Source organism: Choristoneura fumiferana, chromosome 10, assembly GCF_025370935.1.
Source record: "Choristoneura fumiferana chromosome 10, NRCan_CFum_1, whole genome shotgun sequence".
Lineage (NCBI taxonomy): Eukaryota > Metazoa > Arthropoda > Insecta > Lepidoptera > Tortricidae > Choristoneura > Choristoneura fumiferana.
In genome coordinates, this window is record NC_133481.1 from 9,813,744 (window position 1) to 9,828,447 (window position 14,704).

At 37.1% G+C, this 14,704-nt stretch overlaps 1 protein-coding gene across 2 annotated transcripts in view; it reads left to right on the forward strand.

Annotated features, from left to right (window-relative positions):
- bark (C-type lectin domain-containing protein bark beetle) overlaps positions 1 to 14,704 on the forward strand; it is a 28,983-nt gene continuing 14,279 nt past the window's right edge. The window contains exons 1-3 of one of the 2 annotated variants that reach the window (XM_074093432.1): positions 1 to 196; positions 308 to 733; positions 14,537 to 14,700. In XM_074093432.1, coding sequence (XP_073949533.1) covers positions 380 to 733; positions 14,537 to 14,700 — 518 coding nt within the window. In that variant the 5' untranslated portion in view covers positions 1 to 196; positions 308 to 379. Of the gene's footprint in view, positions 734 to 14,536; positions 14,701 to 14,704 lie in introns of both variants that reach the window. The other variant, XM_074093433.1, reaches the window with a different exon arrangement.

Genomic DNA, 14,704 nt, shown 5'->3' on the forward strand with positions numbered 1-14,704 from the left:
TGGCCGAGGCGCGCCGCGCCGGCAACATTCGGATCGTAGTAGGGAGGAGGCTTCGAATTGAGAGGGAAGAAGGAGGGAGGTGGGAGGAAACTACACTCAAAACCGGCCAAACTACTTGTTCAACGGTCGCTCGGTGGCGCGCGTTTTCGCTGGTTTTTCTTTGACGTGCTTGTTGTCCCACCCCACCTTTGTTTCGGTATGAATTGTTTTGATACGGTTTTTAGACTGGAAACGATTAGCTATATTAATACTTATCAAAATGATTTGTCTTATAACGTAAATACTTAACTGTTCAATGTTTGGATAGGTGTTGAAATAGGTTGCAGGCAGGTGAGGAGCGTCATTAAAAGTGAAATGAATATTGTATTCAGTTAGTAAAATGGAGTGCAGTAAAGATACAGGAGTTCAGAAGAGACACAGCCAGTTCAGTGACACAAAATACAAGTGGAGGACGGCTTTGGTGTTTGTGTTGTGTTTGGTGTACGTGAGTGGACAGGAGTTGGGCTATAGTGAGACCGATCCTTATTTGTTGAATAAATCTTTGGGGTTGACGGAGTTGGCCGGTGGTGTGGTAGCAGGAGGCCGGGCGGTGTGGCGGAGCGAGGGTAGCCCGTACCTACTCCGTGACGATTTGTTGGTGGAGAGAGAAGCTGAGCTGGTCGTGGAGCCAGGCGTTGAGGTGCGGTTCGCGCCTATGATCGGCATTACAGTGCGGGGGAAGTTGCTGGCCGTGGTAAGTTTCCCACGAAATCACTTGCATTGTTTTTACCTACTTTCCTGCTTTTTCCCCTGGCTAAACAGTGGTACTTTTTAGCTTGCTTGTTATGGCTTATTATTCCGTGGTTATGGCATGATGTCAGCTAACAAAACCTCTTCATCTACGAAATCATCGTCAGCTTACGTAGTTAGTTAATAGTAACACGTTAAATTAATTTACTGCTAATTGCTTCAGAATATAGGTACCTACTTATTTAATAATTCTTTGCTTGTACAACCATAGGTACCTGGCCCATACCTACTTGGTATTTTAATCTCTTAAAATTTCTGATTAGATTCTGATTAGAGCATTTGGAGCTTTTATTGTTAGTAGACATGAATAAGTCTAACTTGAGTGGACAAGTGAATGCCGTGATAAATACATTATACATTCTTAGTTCTCTTGTTCTAAATAAGGAAGGACTAGGTAGGTAGGTATCTTCCCTATAGATTAGATTTATATTAAATAAACGAAGAAACGAGACGATGCATAAGTAGGTGGGTAGTTGATTCATACGACATACTCGTACCTGCCTATAGTCACATATCATATTCAATATTGGTTCAATAACCTGCAATTTTAACACATTTACTTACCAATTATATAGCCTAAAATTCTCATTTATCTCGAAGCATCCCGAAAAGATCTACGCATAGATACCTATACAGGTTGGGTTAAATCCAAAATTAAGTTTAAACTAAACTTATTTAAGATATATAGGTAGGTACACACTACAGGTAGCTCCAATTAATCACAAAGCAAGTAAAGCATTTCACCACAAAAACTGGCCCACTCATATTGATCGAAGCGAGCTACGCTCGATAACATTACCTACAAGCACTTGATAAATTCCACTACGTCCTGATTACGGCACGTACTGCCGCTGATAAGGGAACTCGCATCACACTCATTCACCTGAGCTATTCAGTTGTCCACCTGTTTGTGTACCCCGTGCAAATATTTGATGCAAATATTTTAACAATATGTTAACTAGACTAATCGTGATCCAGTTTGTCAATCAGTCTAATACAGTGGTTCCTTTTTTTTTAATTTACCCTTGGTAATGGTAAAGTTCTCATTACCTTTTATTTAAAACTGCACCGTAGTGCGACTACCGTCGCGTTTTTACTGGCTTTGTCCGATTACATCTTACTCGTATTTTACTCCTTTGGCGGTTCTTAGGTACACCCAGGCTCGAAAATACAAGTCAAAATATAAGTTTAGTAAAACCTCTGTCAGACAAAAACGTACCTATGTATATTTACTTACCCATGGAAGACGCATGGACCTATGATGATTGTCATTGTTATGATTTACATGATTGTTTAGATTGCCTAATTATTATTAATTTCAAAGAACAATAGAACATCGTCAACATAACGCTGTTTTGTAACTTAGACATCGTACTACATCACTACATAATACGTACATAGGTGATGTCATCGATGGTCGTTAAAACACGTGTGATAACTTAAATTCTATGCACGCTTTTAAAATATTTCTCGGCCTATAAAAGCTTTCTGACTCGTCCGGCTCGTCCCCCTTTGTCACCTGGCGAGTGCCCAGTCTCCCGGTAGAACTACTAAAGGAACGGAAACACGTGCGTGTTTGAAGTCAATGAAGCGTAATGTTCAACGAATAAGACGATTTACAATGAAATATGCATTATTTACTACTTGTAAGACGAGCCTAATCTATCAATAGTCAAACCCTATTTAGAGATTATAAAGAAACTAATTTTATTTGGATACAGCTTTAGACAGAGAAGGGTAACAATATGTTTTGCACAGGTCTAGAAGTCAAAACTGCAAATGAAACTAGCGTGAATCAAATTAAGGTTGATTCGACATCTCACTGTCGTGAAAGATCTCTTTTTGCTTTCGAAATGCCAATCAACACCACCACGGACACCGCGAACTCACCGCAAACGTTAAATTTCCTACATAAATCATTCCTATTAATTTGAGAACGGCAAACTTGACAAGTTAGGTCAGCCGTGAATCATACACAAGTAATTAAATGAACAGCCAGCGTTAATGAAGGCAGCTGATGACAAAGGGCGCCGCAGTGCTGACCGAAGCTGACCTGCGCCCGAGTGACATCCTTACGCTAATTCAATCAGCAAGACAAATCACTGACCCAGCGGAATATTGCGATAGTCAACTTCCTGCAAGTGCGAGGCTTTCGCGAGGTTTCCTTGAGAAACCTCCGAGCTATTGAATTTAGTTTCTTTTTACCAATGATAAGTCATTTATAAACAAGTAGAGCGTCTAATTTATTTCATTCAGAATTTTACTTCCTTTCAATTTCACCTATCCTATCACCTAAATGTAAATCATTTCACGTGTCATTACAGTAATGAACATGAATTGGAATGGATCGACTGAATTATCCATGTCGGATTGCATTTCAGCATGGAATCTCAATTTAGCAGGCTAAATATGTAATTTTCTACAGATATTTTGCTCTTTAATTTTGGAAATCGTGTACTCCTATGCTAATTACTAAGTTCGGTATCGTCTTCTGTTATTTGGTTCTGGCTAAGTAGGTACCTGTCTATCGCTTGTATGTAACTTTTTCAAATTTTTTTCTTATGTTTTTGACGCTTGGCAGTGCCTTCGCAGTGCCTGTGTGAGCCGAGAGGTTGGAATGTATATGAGTACAATAGCTCATAAAATGGAAGCGTTACTTATCTTGCCATTACATATAACCTAAAGGATTTTCTTTAAATTGTTATTTTAATAGTAACAGACCAGCGAAGCTATTTGTAACATGGTCGTTAAAGAAAATGTCTCGACCATAATGAGTGGTAAGCCGCAATAACTTTCACTAATGTTTTTGAAAGAGCATCATCTATTTTCCAAGATGATTTGAGAAAAAAAGCTATGGCTAACATTTATTTTTAACAATAAAAAAGTTTGGTTGGCTTCACTTAAAAGAAACGAACACTATGTCGTTAAAACAGAAAGTTGTGTTGAACGCTACGTCTGCGTTACCTTATCATAGGAAATGAAAAGTCAACCGTTTGTATAACTAGGACTGCTCCTATCAAAATTGTGTCAAGATCTGTAAACAGATAAGCGACATTAAACTCTCTGGCAATAACCGAAAAAACTTTAACGAGAATAGGATAATATTTCGAAAGCATTCCAGTGCACCAGACCACGCAACATAAATAAAACAAAAACCTGTTTTTCGCATAAGGATACAGTTGATTGAAAGTATGTCACCGTTAAAAAACGGCCTTTGTCGAATTTACAGAAGATTGCTTGCTCGTTATCGATAAATTAGGTGATACGGCTGGTAAATACAACGCTTATTTTAACTACTAACGGTAGTGGTTACTGATGCCAGTCCTACGTCGTGGAATCGTAGTAACCTTGTTTTAAAATACGTAATGGCGCCGACTGAATCATCGACCAGAGTTGCATTTAATTAGCATCTTATGCTTTCAGTAAACGAAGTGGTTACTGGTTAGTTAGTTCATTTGATGTCATTATCATACCGACAATTTTAAGATTATTCGCTTTAGTTTTGCATAAGTATCTTCGATTTAATAATGATTTTTGATGCTTCAGTGTTATAAATACTCCTCCAATTTACCGCTAAATAAACATGGTGATTATTCTTGACGTAGGTCTTTGTTTCTAGTGGTTTAGAATAACCACATACTTAGTTAAATTACCTACTCTTGGCTGTGTCATCGCGATAATTTATTAATAACAAAGCATTTAAGGAATAAATAGCTAGATTTATAGGGAATTTTATGTTTTCTGGCGTCAATAAAATAAATCGAGGATTAAACGACTTCTAAGTTTGTAATAAAAACGCTTGCTTACCAACTGCGACCTAACGTCTAACCTTCGTAGTTATGTAGGACACAGGTCTCCATCTATCTACGCTTGACTCGTTACGTATACTTTAATTAAGCCTTAGCAAATATTCAGTGACTCACAATTTCTCATACAAGGAATCTGTTGACATGTGATAGCTGATTCATTCATAAGTGTAATGTTACTTCCGTTATTGTTCATGTTCTGTTCTTATCAGCTACTGTTCCTACCTATTAAATTCTCTGAAATGTGATGCGCACACCATGTCGTCTACGTACGTTAGTACAGTAATAAGCACGCAATTATCACGGATATGGTACTTAATTTTTTTATACTTTTCTTCCGGCTTTTTTTCTACATAAGAAGAATTTATCCTTTGAGGTCAATCGCGTTGCGAATAACTGTGCAGCACTGATTCGCATCGGTACAGTTTGGTTGCGGTTGAATTGAGCCTGCGTATGGCTTACGTAATTTCAACTAGTCACGTCACGTCCTTCGCTTGTAGCGTTTCAGGCTCTAAAGTAAAAGTCTGACTAATGTCTATTCAGATATATCTACGTTTAGGCAGGTCAAAAACCTGTATTTTAGGCGCTACAAATTGTAGCTACGAAACCCGGCTACAGTATAAGAAAAAAAAGTATTGGTATCTTGATTGTTGTTAAATTGCCGTTCCTAACCTTGCGAATCAATTCTCAGGGAATTCAGTAAATTGACTAATGCCTATTTGTATTTAGTAGCTCATGGCGTAAGCGGTATTCCTGGTGTCCTCGTATTGTGTCTATCCTACTTACTTACTAAAGGCAACCATAACCATGCAATATTTTACAAATCACGACTTAAATAATCTTGAAAAACGTTCAATAAAATAAAAAAACATAGCGCTTTGACTGTGGAATCAAAACGCATTTGATGATACGCGGCCTGGAAAATGCAACTCGGTGGAATTAGAGTTCAATGTCTGAAGATATCGCAACGATCTCGTCACGCAGGCTGCTATTCTGTAGGTAAGGTACCTCTTTCGTCTCGCCCAGTGCCTGCCGTGACCATCGCCTAGACCGTGAGGGCAGTTATTGTCGTTATTGCGAAGAAAGCGATTTTAGGATACTCTGCACATAATAACAGCTAGCTAGATACAGAAAATGCTGTGATAACAACAAAATTTAAGCGAAGGATTTCAGCACAAAACTTACAACCGAATAGGCATACAATACAAGAGGGTGACTATTTTGAATTGAAAAAAAAAACTACGAGCAACCCACCGTATACTCGTAATGAGATACATTAATTTTCGTAGTACAGTTCAGCTCCTTCAAATTTTATTTTATGTCAAAGACTTTCCATTAGGTTGTTCGTCATCTTCGAAGAAATCGCAGATTCAAACCCATTTGGTTGCAAGCAACATCTGCAACAAACAGAAATAGTTTTAATATCTTCCTTGTGCAATCTACCAGCAATGCTGCATTTAAAGTTCAGAGTGCAACTGTAAGCCAAATGTACAGTTACCGAGTGCAGTATGCAGACGAGGCTTGTTGCGCAAGAGTCCGCGTCGTGCTTTCAACGCTTAGCATTGGTTTGGGTTTCCTGAAGCAATAACAAGTATAATTTATTAAAATTAGTGTATCAAATACTCTATAATGATAAAATTGTGTACTTATACTGTATTTTAAATGCGAAAGGAAATTGCATAAAAATCACGAACTTGATGTATAAGTATGGCAACCGCAAAATATGGCAACACGCTAGTTCATTTGTGCAGGCAGGCATAACCAAATTTAGATATTTTAAATTTTGCTTGCGCAGGCAAGGAGTCATTCGCGTTCAGTTATGCCTGCACAAATGAACTGTGTAGGCATAACCGTCGGTTATAACCTAGCGTGTGTAGCCGGCTTAATGCATTATATTAAATTAAGCTAGAGACACTAATTTTGGATCGCTAAAATTATCTCGATCACATTGCAGCGGCCCCATTAACGGCGGCATTGCAGTCTACTCGTGACCCCGGCCACTGCATTATGGTCGAAACATCGGAAGTAATTTTAGCAAGCAAAGATAGCCTTGATTAAGTCCAGGGTGATATTAGCTATGAGTGAAAATCGGGAAACCGATTTTTCACGATACCTCTTCTTCCTGAGAAAAATCTCGACAACACAAAACAGATGGACAACGAAGTAATCCTATTAAAGGTCCTATAAAACAGCCAAAACCTACGCCTAAATTAAACTTCAAATCCAAATCATCAAGCAATCATGAGCGGCAGGCTCGTATGCTATTGCTTGTCTAAAGCCCTAGGGATAAACATCCAGGACAATGCCATTGTGTTGTCGATTTCTCCGACCACCGGCTTTGCGCATAACAAAGCTTGTGATCATAAATTCATCAATCTTCTGGATCGTGTTATTAGTAATGAATAATAATTATCGTTGTCTTTTTAATATCCGTATCCTTATAGCTTAAAACACACAGATAGCGGTGACGGGGCGGCGCGGCGCGCAGGTGGTACCTGTTGTAATATTCGAGCTAACATGAAAGAGAGCACACAGAATACCGCGCGGGGCATAAGCGTGGTGCGGTATTCTGTGTGCTCTTTCACGTTAGCTCGAATATTATAACCGGCACCGCCTCCGCGCCCGCGCCGCACCGCTCCGCCACCAGCGTCAGTCATTAGATGAAACTTTACCATGTTTCTTGTTTAAATAAATAAATTCCAATTTTAAATTGTATATACTTGTGTTTTCTGTACTGCTTACTGTGTTCGTGTGCAATAAAGAGTTATTGTATTGTATTTGTTTAACCTTGATAAATTGGCGTTTTGTAATTGATTGATATCGTATAGGTACGATCCGAACTACGAGTATGTATCTATGTATGTCTTGAGCCCTAAGCGATAGATCATTTAAAATACAATTGAGTTTTGCAGAAACTTGCTTCTTTCTAATTTATTCGAACGGCATAACTTAACTTCGATATACCTACCTACGATGTGATGTTTAGCATCACGAAGAGACAATGCAAAAGAAATGCGACTATCAGGCCTCGACTTATTGTCACTAGTTGTGGCTTACTTTTTTCACTCGTTGGAATAAAATGGTGCGTTTTGTCACGCTTTTCACGAGCTGAAACAGAGCGCGACGATTCTATCTGCTCCCGTACAAAATGGATACTTACTTGCATAAAGTTCGTGTTTCATGGATTAACAAAATCTGTTTCACTGTATAAAATAGATTCCAAAAACAGCTCCATTGCTTCAATAGAAGTCGTAAATTGAGTTGATCCGAAAAAATATTTCGGGAGTTTTTAGTTGTATAATAAAGTTACGCAATTATCTAACAATCTAGGCACCGCAATGATTAGTTCACAAACAAGTGCGATAAAAATTTCGGTCTACCCACTACAATGTCAGCAAGTCTTATCGTTTAGCTTTTCATTTATTAGCTACAAATAGCTGTTGTGGAAGTTCAGTGAGCATAATAATTGCTGAATTTTATCGATAGCAAAGAGCAAAGATAAATAGTGGAACAACTGTAAAGTGGCCAAATATCTACCGGGTTAACAACCCAGTCATTGTATAGTGGCACGACACTGCTATAATGCCGTGCCGTGGCAGCCTGTCAGGATGAATCGTGATATCGTGACCTTAAATATAAAGGGGTCTAATGTTTGGAATAAATAACTAATAAAATGAATCATTCCTTAACCGCTTTCGATAGCTAAGTTTTCCTTGGCGAAACCCACGTGAATAACACTTGAGGAAACTAACCTCGTGTCTTGCATGTATCATGTCATGTTTGTCACTGAGTTTATGACTATGAAACAGTAAATACGCCAGGACCATGGAATTGAAAAAAAAACCGTTTATAGGATGAGGAACGATCAATGTAAAATATCCGTTGCAAGTTTTTGAAAGATAAATCTATCGAAAATAATTTCGTTTCTAACTGGAAATATACACAATCTAAAGGGCTATTAAATAAAGCAATTTCCTGGATGTTGCTGTAACTGGATTTGATTGTTTTAAACTTACAATAACGCCATGAATGCCATGATGAAATACAAATTCACAATACAATAACCGTTAATTATTTTGCCTAACTTCGTTTTGCCACACCGAAATAATTTCGGTAGTTAGAACAATGAACTATAAACTTGCATACGCAGGTAGAGGTCATGCACCTTTGTCTCGCTATCTTATTTGCGTCGAAAGATCGTACATACCACAACAATTCTTATTAGATCAGGACAAACTTGCAGGATTTGCAATCCTCTAGAACGAAAATACAAAGTGAAATATAGATGCACAGAAAAACCAGAAAAATAACACCTGTGCTAGGAGGGCCCAGGACCTCAGGATTCCGTGCTGCGTGCTATACCACTACACCACCACTGGACAGGAGTACAGACACGAATTTCTCCTATGCACCACATATCTCAGCTTGTTTGTTTCTTATTTAGTCACGTAAGCAGCGACACTAGCGACATCTATGCTGTAGTAAAAGTAACAAAATTTGTAGTTGAAATAAAAAATACAAAAAGACTCCAAAAACCAATCTTAATCCTCTAGAAAACAATACCGTAGGTATCATCATAACTAGGTGTTTTTTTTTAATAGTGCTATAGCTACTTATAACTAGGTGATCATGGCATGCATGACCAACGGCTCCGTGAGTCTCCGGACTGAAATAAATTACCTGGCAAATTATTTGGCGTATGACTATCACGATTCAACTAGCTTATGCTAGTGAAATCGGAGGAAGCACGCCCTCATTATTCCAACATGTCCAAATTTTCCAACCAACGCTTGACGTTCCATAAGGAATTTAAAGCCTCTTAAATGGATTCTTTTTTTTTTTTTACTCTTTAACGTCACTTGCTTAATTATTTTGCTCGAATATATATTTGTACATTACATTGTTATTTATGTCAAAATATCAATGTAATGTAATTAGTCGTACTCGTAAGTTGGGCCAAGCCAACATTTGGTCCGCTTAACCTTCATGGTTTTTCATAGTTATGTCCTCCTACACCATATCTAACGTCCTTTATTTGAAATCAACTGAAAAAAAAACCTTGCCGCACATTAGACCTTTGCTTGGGCGTTACAACGGCTGTTAAGTTTATAATAACTTATTGTCCGCGACGGCCGCATCGCACAGCTAAGCTATTCTGTACTTAAAATTCCACGCACCGTGTGCAAGGAATCACATATTCTTTGTTTGGCGGAAGTCTGAAGCATAAATTCACATAAATTATAATTTGTCGTCGGCTATCCATGTTCAACAATGCTATAAAACACTTTTGTATACAATATCTTAGTAGGTAGGACTTGGAGTAACCGTTAAACGTAGTTAAACCTTTATTTCCAAATATATCTAGTGCGTCTAAATAAGTGGATATTGAAACCGAAATTCTTGTTAAGGCCATACGGGTGCGCATTTTTTCACATAACTTTTTAAATCCTATTATCGGAAATTTTACATCATATCATTATGATCTGATCACTTCATATTTTTTTTAAATACTAACGATCGAAACTCATAATCATCGGAATTCATAATATAACTTATTATTCATACTAATATTGGTTTTCATATTTTTTATTATACTAACGATCGAAACTCCTAATCATTCTAATTCATAACGCCAATATTCATAATTTTGTTAATACTAATATTTGTTTTCATATATTTCTTAATCATAAGTGTATCCGCATTATTGAAATTCATAATGTCAATAATCATACATCTGCTTTATACATATATTTATTGCCATATATCTTTTAATCCTTGGTGTAAATGAAATTGGATAGGTAACAATAAAAAATAGGCAAGATGCTCACACTACAAGAGACGGGTGGACTCTCTTTTCGGTGAAATATGTTTCGCCAAATTGTCAAATAACAATTGCCCAATTTTTATATTGGAAAGTTTTACTTCAAAATTTGTGCGAGCGAGCGAAGCGAGCGACAACGGGTCGGAGTAGAAGCGACTTTAGTTTAGGTTCAGAAGGCTAAGGCGGGAGCGAAGCGGAGCATAGCTCCCACCATAACCTTCGATGTTAGGTTTTTTGTTATAGCAGCAAGGATAACTGCCACTAGGAAAATAGGTTGGATGCCATTCAATATGTTGCTAAATTAAGGTATGCCTTTATGAAAAACAATATTATGAGTTCAAATGTTTCTTATTAATGTCATTATTAATAAGAAAATTGTGATATTTGTCTGGTATGAAGGAAAAATTTATGAAAAACAACATTATGGGTTGAGATGTTCTTAGGGGATTTAATGACATTATGAGTAAAAAAAATATGAACACTGTTATGAATTCCGAAATTAGTAATAACAATTTATGAACAAAAAAAGTAAGAGAAAAAAAATAACTGATTATTATGAACACAAATCGGTAGTAAATAAAAAATAAGATTAAGAATTTTATGAGTCAATATGGACCCAGGGCATACACAAAGGGTGCTAGCTTATTAATATTGTATCCTTCGCTTACGGTTTTTGACCTATATTTTTATGTCGCACCTGTAATGCACTTTTCGTATGATACGAATATCAAAAGCGACGAATAATTAGATGTGTTACTCTAACTATGTTCTACCGCAGACAGACTATCAGGCGAACATCACAATTCCATAAATAATGATCATAAATCATACGTCCGTCTCGTCAGGTCATCAGCTCCTAACGTGAGTAATGAAGACAAAAACTCAATCGTTAACAACAAGCGCTAGATTCCTTTCCAAACTATTTCCAAAGTATGTATTCTCATTTTACATTAATAATAATAATAATAAACTTTATTTATCTTTCATAAACTACAATTTTAACAAACTTATGGGCTATACTTATTAAAGGGACAAATAACACATTACATTACCCTGAACTAGGAAAATTCCTGTGTTTCAGGTGTCTATACTTTTAAATTAAAACAATATGCATATATTATGATTATGACTATTCTTACCATATAATATCTTTTATGTTATCACTATAATTTCTTACAAGTTTACAAACGTGTTTATATTGAGTGTCCCGTCCCGAAGATTTGAAAAGACATAAAATAATTAAAAACTTACTTATAAACAACTTATAAAAGAAAAACAATATTGGTGCGAGAAAGTAAATGAGGTGTGTGTCGGAAACTAGTTTCAAAATTACCCAACGTTTTTTGTGAGTAGTTACATTTTATATCTCGACTACTTTGCGCCGTCCTTGCTCCGTCCTTTAACCCACCGGTTCGACTGTGGCGAGGGATTTTTTATACTTTTGCCGTTGGTGTCTAACCACGCGTAACTACTTAACGGATGCCTAGCGACCTGCCTTAAAATTTTTGATGACGTTGTCCGATCCGAAAGTTAACATGGCTCATTTTAAGAATAACTTGAAAAAATCTTAAACGAAGTTTTATGAAGAAGTTAGTTAAATTTAAACTACGCAATGTCAAGAAAGTGAGAATTCTGAAAACTTAACTTTCATGCAAAATCGGTCGTAATTTGTAATAGTATTTTCTTTTTCACATTTTGAATTTTGTGTTCTATTTCGTCAAACCATCTAACTTACATAATTACTAAGATTAAACAAAATTCAAAATGTTAATCACATATGAATCACATATAAAAAAATCGGATGATTATTAAAAAATCACCTTTTACTTGTATAAAAAACAAATTGTAACGTTAGATAATTTTAATACCTGTCCATCACCTGAGTCCAAGTAGCTTTGTAAATACCATCCACACGGCACATTCCAGTCAAATTCGCGTTGAAACAGTCGGTAGCTAGCAGATCGTGACGAAATAAATGGGGATGCTTGAAAAGGCAGGAAGCCGTATCTAGCGTGAAGTGCAAGGGCGCATCGACGCGTGCGCCGCGCATACATGGTGATAGCCACTACGTGGGTTGCCGGATACAGGCTGGTATGATGTCATGCACCTAACAGTCTCTGTTCTCGACTCCCATTTTCGTATGGGTATAACATGGCCATTGCACTCACAATATTACTTCATTGCTTAAATAATTTGTTTTTTTAATCATGCATGATTTTATCAGTTCCTAGGCCTGCTTTGTTTGCCCATATTAAACGGATAAAAGATTCTCAGCCCTTATCTAAATACTAAATTAAAGTAATGGAAACCCATCAAGCATACCTAGTACCTACTACTAAGTTGAAGAAGAACCACAGCTAAACAAGTATTTCAAATATTATGAAGTCAAAGTATTTTTTTCTCATCTCAGGTCTACGTGCAACTAAAATTGTAGACATATTATCGATAAGTAAACGCTAGGGAGTGCACCAATTTTGCAAGATTAATCTTGCACCCAAAATCAAGCGCAATCGCGCAAGATTTGCAAGATTACACAGCAATACAATTTTTACAGAAGATCCTGCAGACGATGATGATGATAATATGCCTCTATCCTCAATAGCCGCAAAAACACCTCTCTCTTTTAATGAAGAATTACAAATGATCAAGAAAGCCCGCCCTCAGAGAACACCCTTCACGTGTAACTGGTCCATTATTTGATAAACTTGATAGATAGTAATCCGTTCTGTCAATGCCTATCGTCCATCAGTGATGCCAACAAGCGTCTCTACTCTACGCTAACCCAGCAGCAGAAAAGACCCGTGCCGCTGCTGGGTATTTGGCACAAAACGTCCGAAGCCAGTCGGCAGGCAACACTCTAGATATGTTGTGTTTTCTAAGTTTTTTCTCCAAAATAATCCCTTTTTTTAATAATCGATTTAAGAAATGATTGATATTGACAAATGGTAGGTATATTATTGCATTGTTTCGGCCCTTAGAACAATAATTTTACGAAATTTCAATAGAATACTTATAATACTAGATCGTAGATTTGCGAGGTCTCGCAAAATACCGAGATCTTGCGAGATTAGACCTTTAAAATCTTGCAAATACTGAGATTGAAGATTCTGCTTCTGATTCTGCAAGATTGCACTCCCTAGTAGACGCAGCGTACGATATGAAGAGGCTAGATTCCTAAAATAAACAGATAGACAGATTTACAAAACGTGAAAATGTCTTCTAAGATTATCAAAAATGATTGGACAATTAAACAAAAAAACATGAATTATATAGCCCGTTAAAGTTTCGTGTGGTGTGTAACGTCACGCTTTGGTACACTTTTTACTTTAGGCGTGAGACACTTCATCTTTTTTGCTTGATCGACAAAAGGAAAAAAAAAAATACCAATATTTTTTGATAATGTAACTGATGGACTAATTATAAGACCTATTATATTTTTACCTAGGATAGTTACTACTTACTACCCACCCAGTTGCTTAATCCATAATTTTGCTCTTTACCGAATATGGCAGAAATTTACTATGCACAGTGCACACTGCTTGATGATGTTAATGTGAATGAGGAACAACAGTAGAATTATTATCTTGTTAACGATCCCCTAGGTATCCGAGCAATGGACAGAGTATCTTATCCCAAGTGAAAGTGGCCACGGAAACGCCAAATTATCGCAAGCAAGAACCGGGTTCAACTACTCTACAACTCACAAAAAATATTCAGGTTGATCGAAGGAGATTGCCTAAATCCGGTGTCCGATTTGCACGTCCGTCTATTATTCTGACTAGTCAATGGGCACCCCTCAGTGTCGCTTGGATAATTTCTTTGAATCGTAAAATTGAGAAACAGATAACAATACAATTGTATTAGGTATTTGATTTGTTTGAGAAAGCAATACTTTTGAGATAATATTTGTAAAATGGATTAAACTTAAATACCCTTGTATACATACGTCATACGTATGTTGTAAGCAACAATAAATCTCTAATGGAACCTTAGCAGCCTTAAATGTGGTAACTTAACCACTTATCAGTAGGCCCGTTAGCTTGATTACCACCACACCTCTAACTACTACTGACTGCCAAGCTAGAATGGAAGATAATTACTGTGTTTTGTTTCGTTCCAGGGTGCACATCAAAATAGTATAACGTTTACAAGCACTGAAGAGCCACCTAAGTCAAGCAAACCAATTCCCGACATACGGCTGGTAGATGGGCCGTCAATTTTAGCGGGGAGGGTCCAGTTACTACACAGAGGACAATGGAGATCCGTGTGTACAAATTCCAGGAAGTAA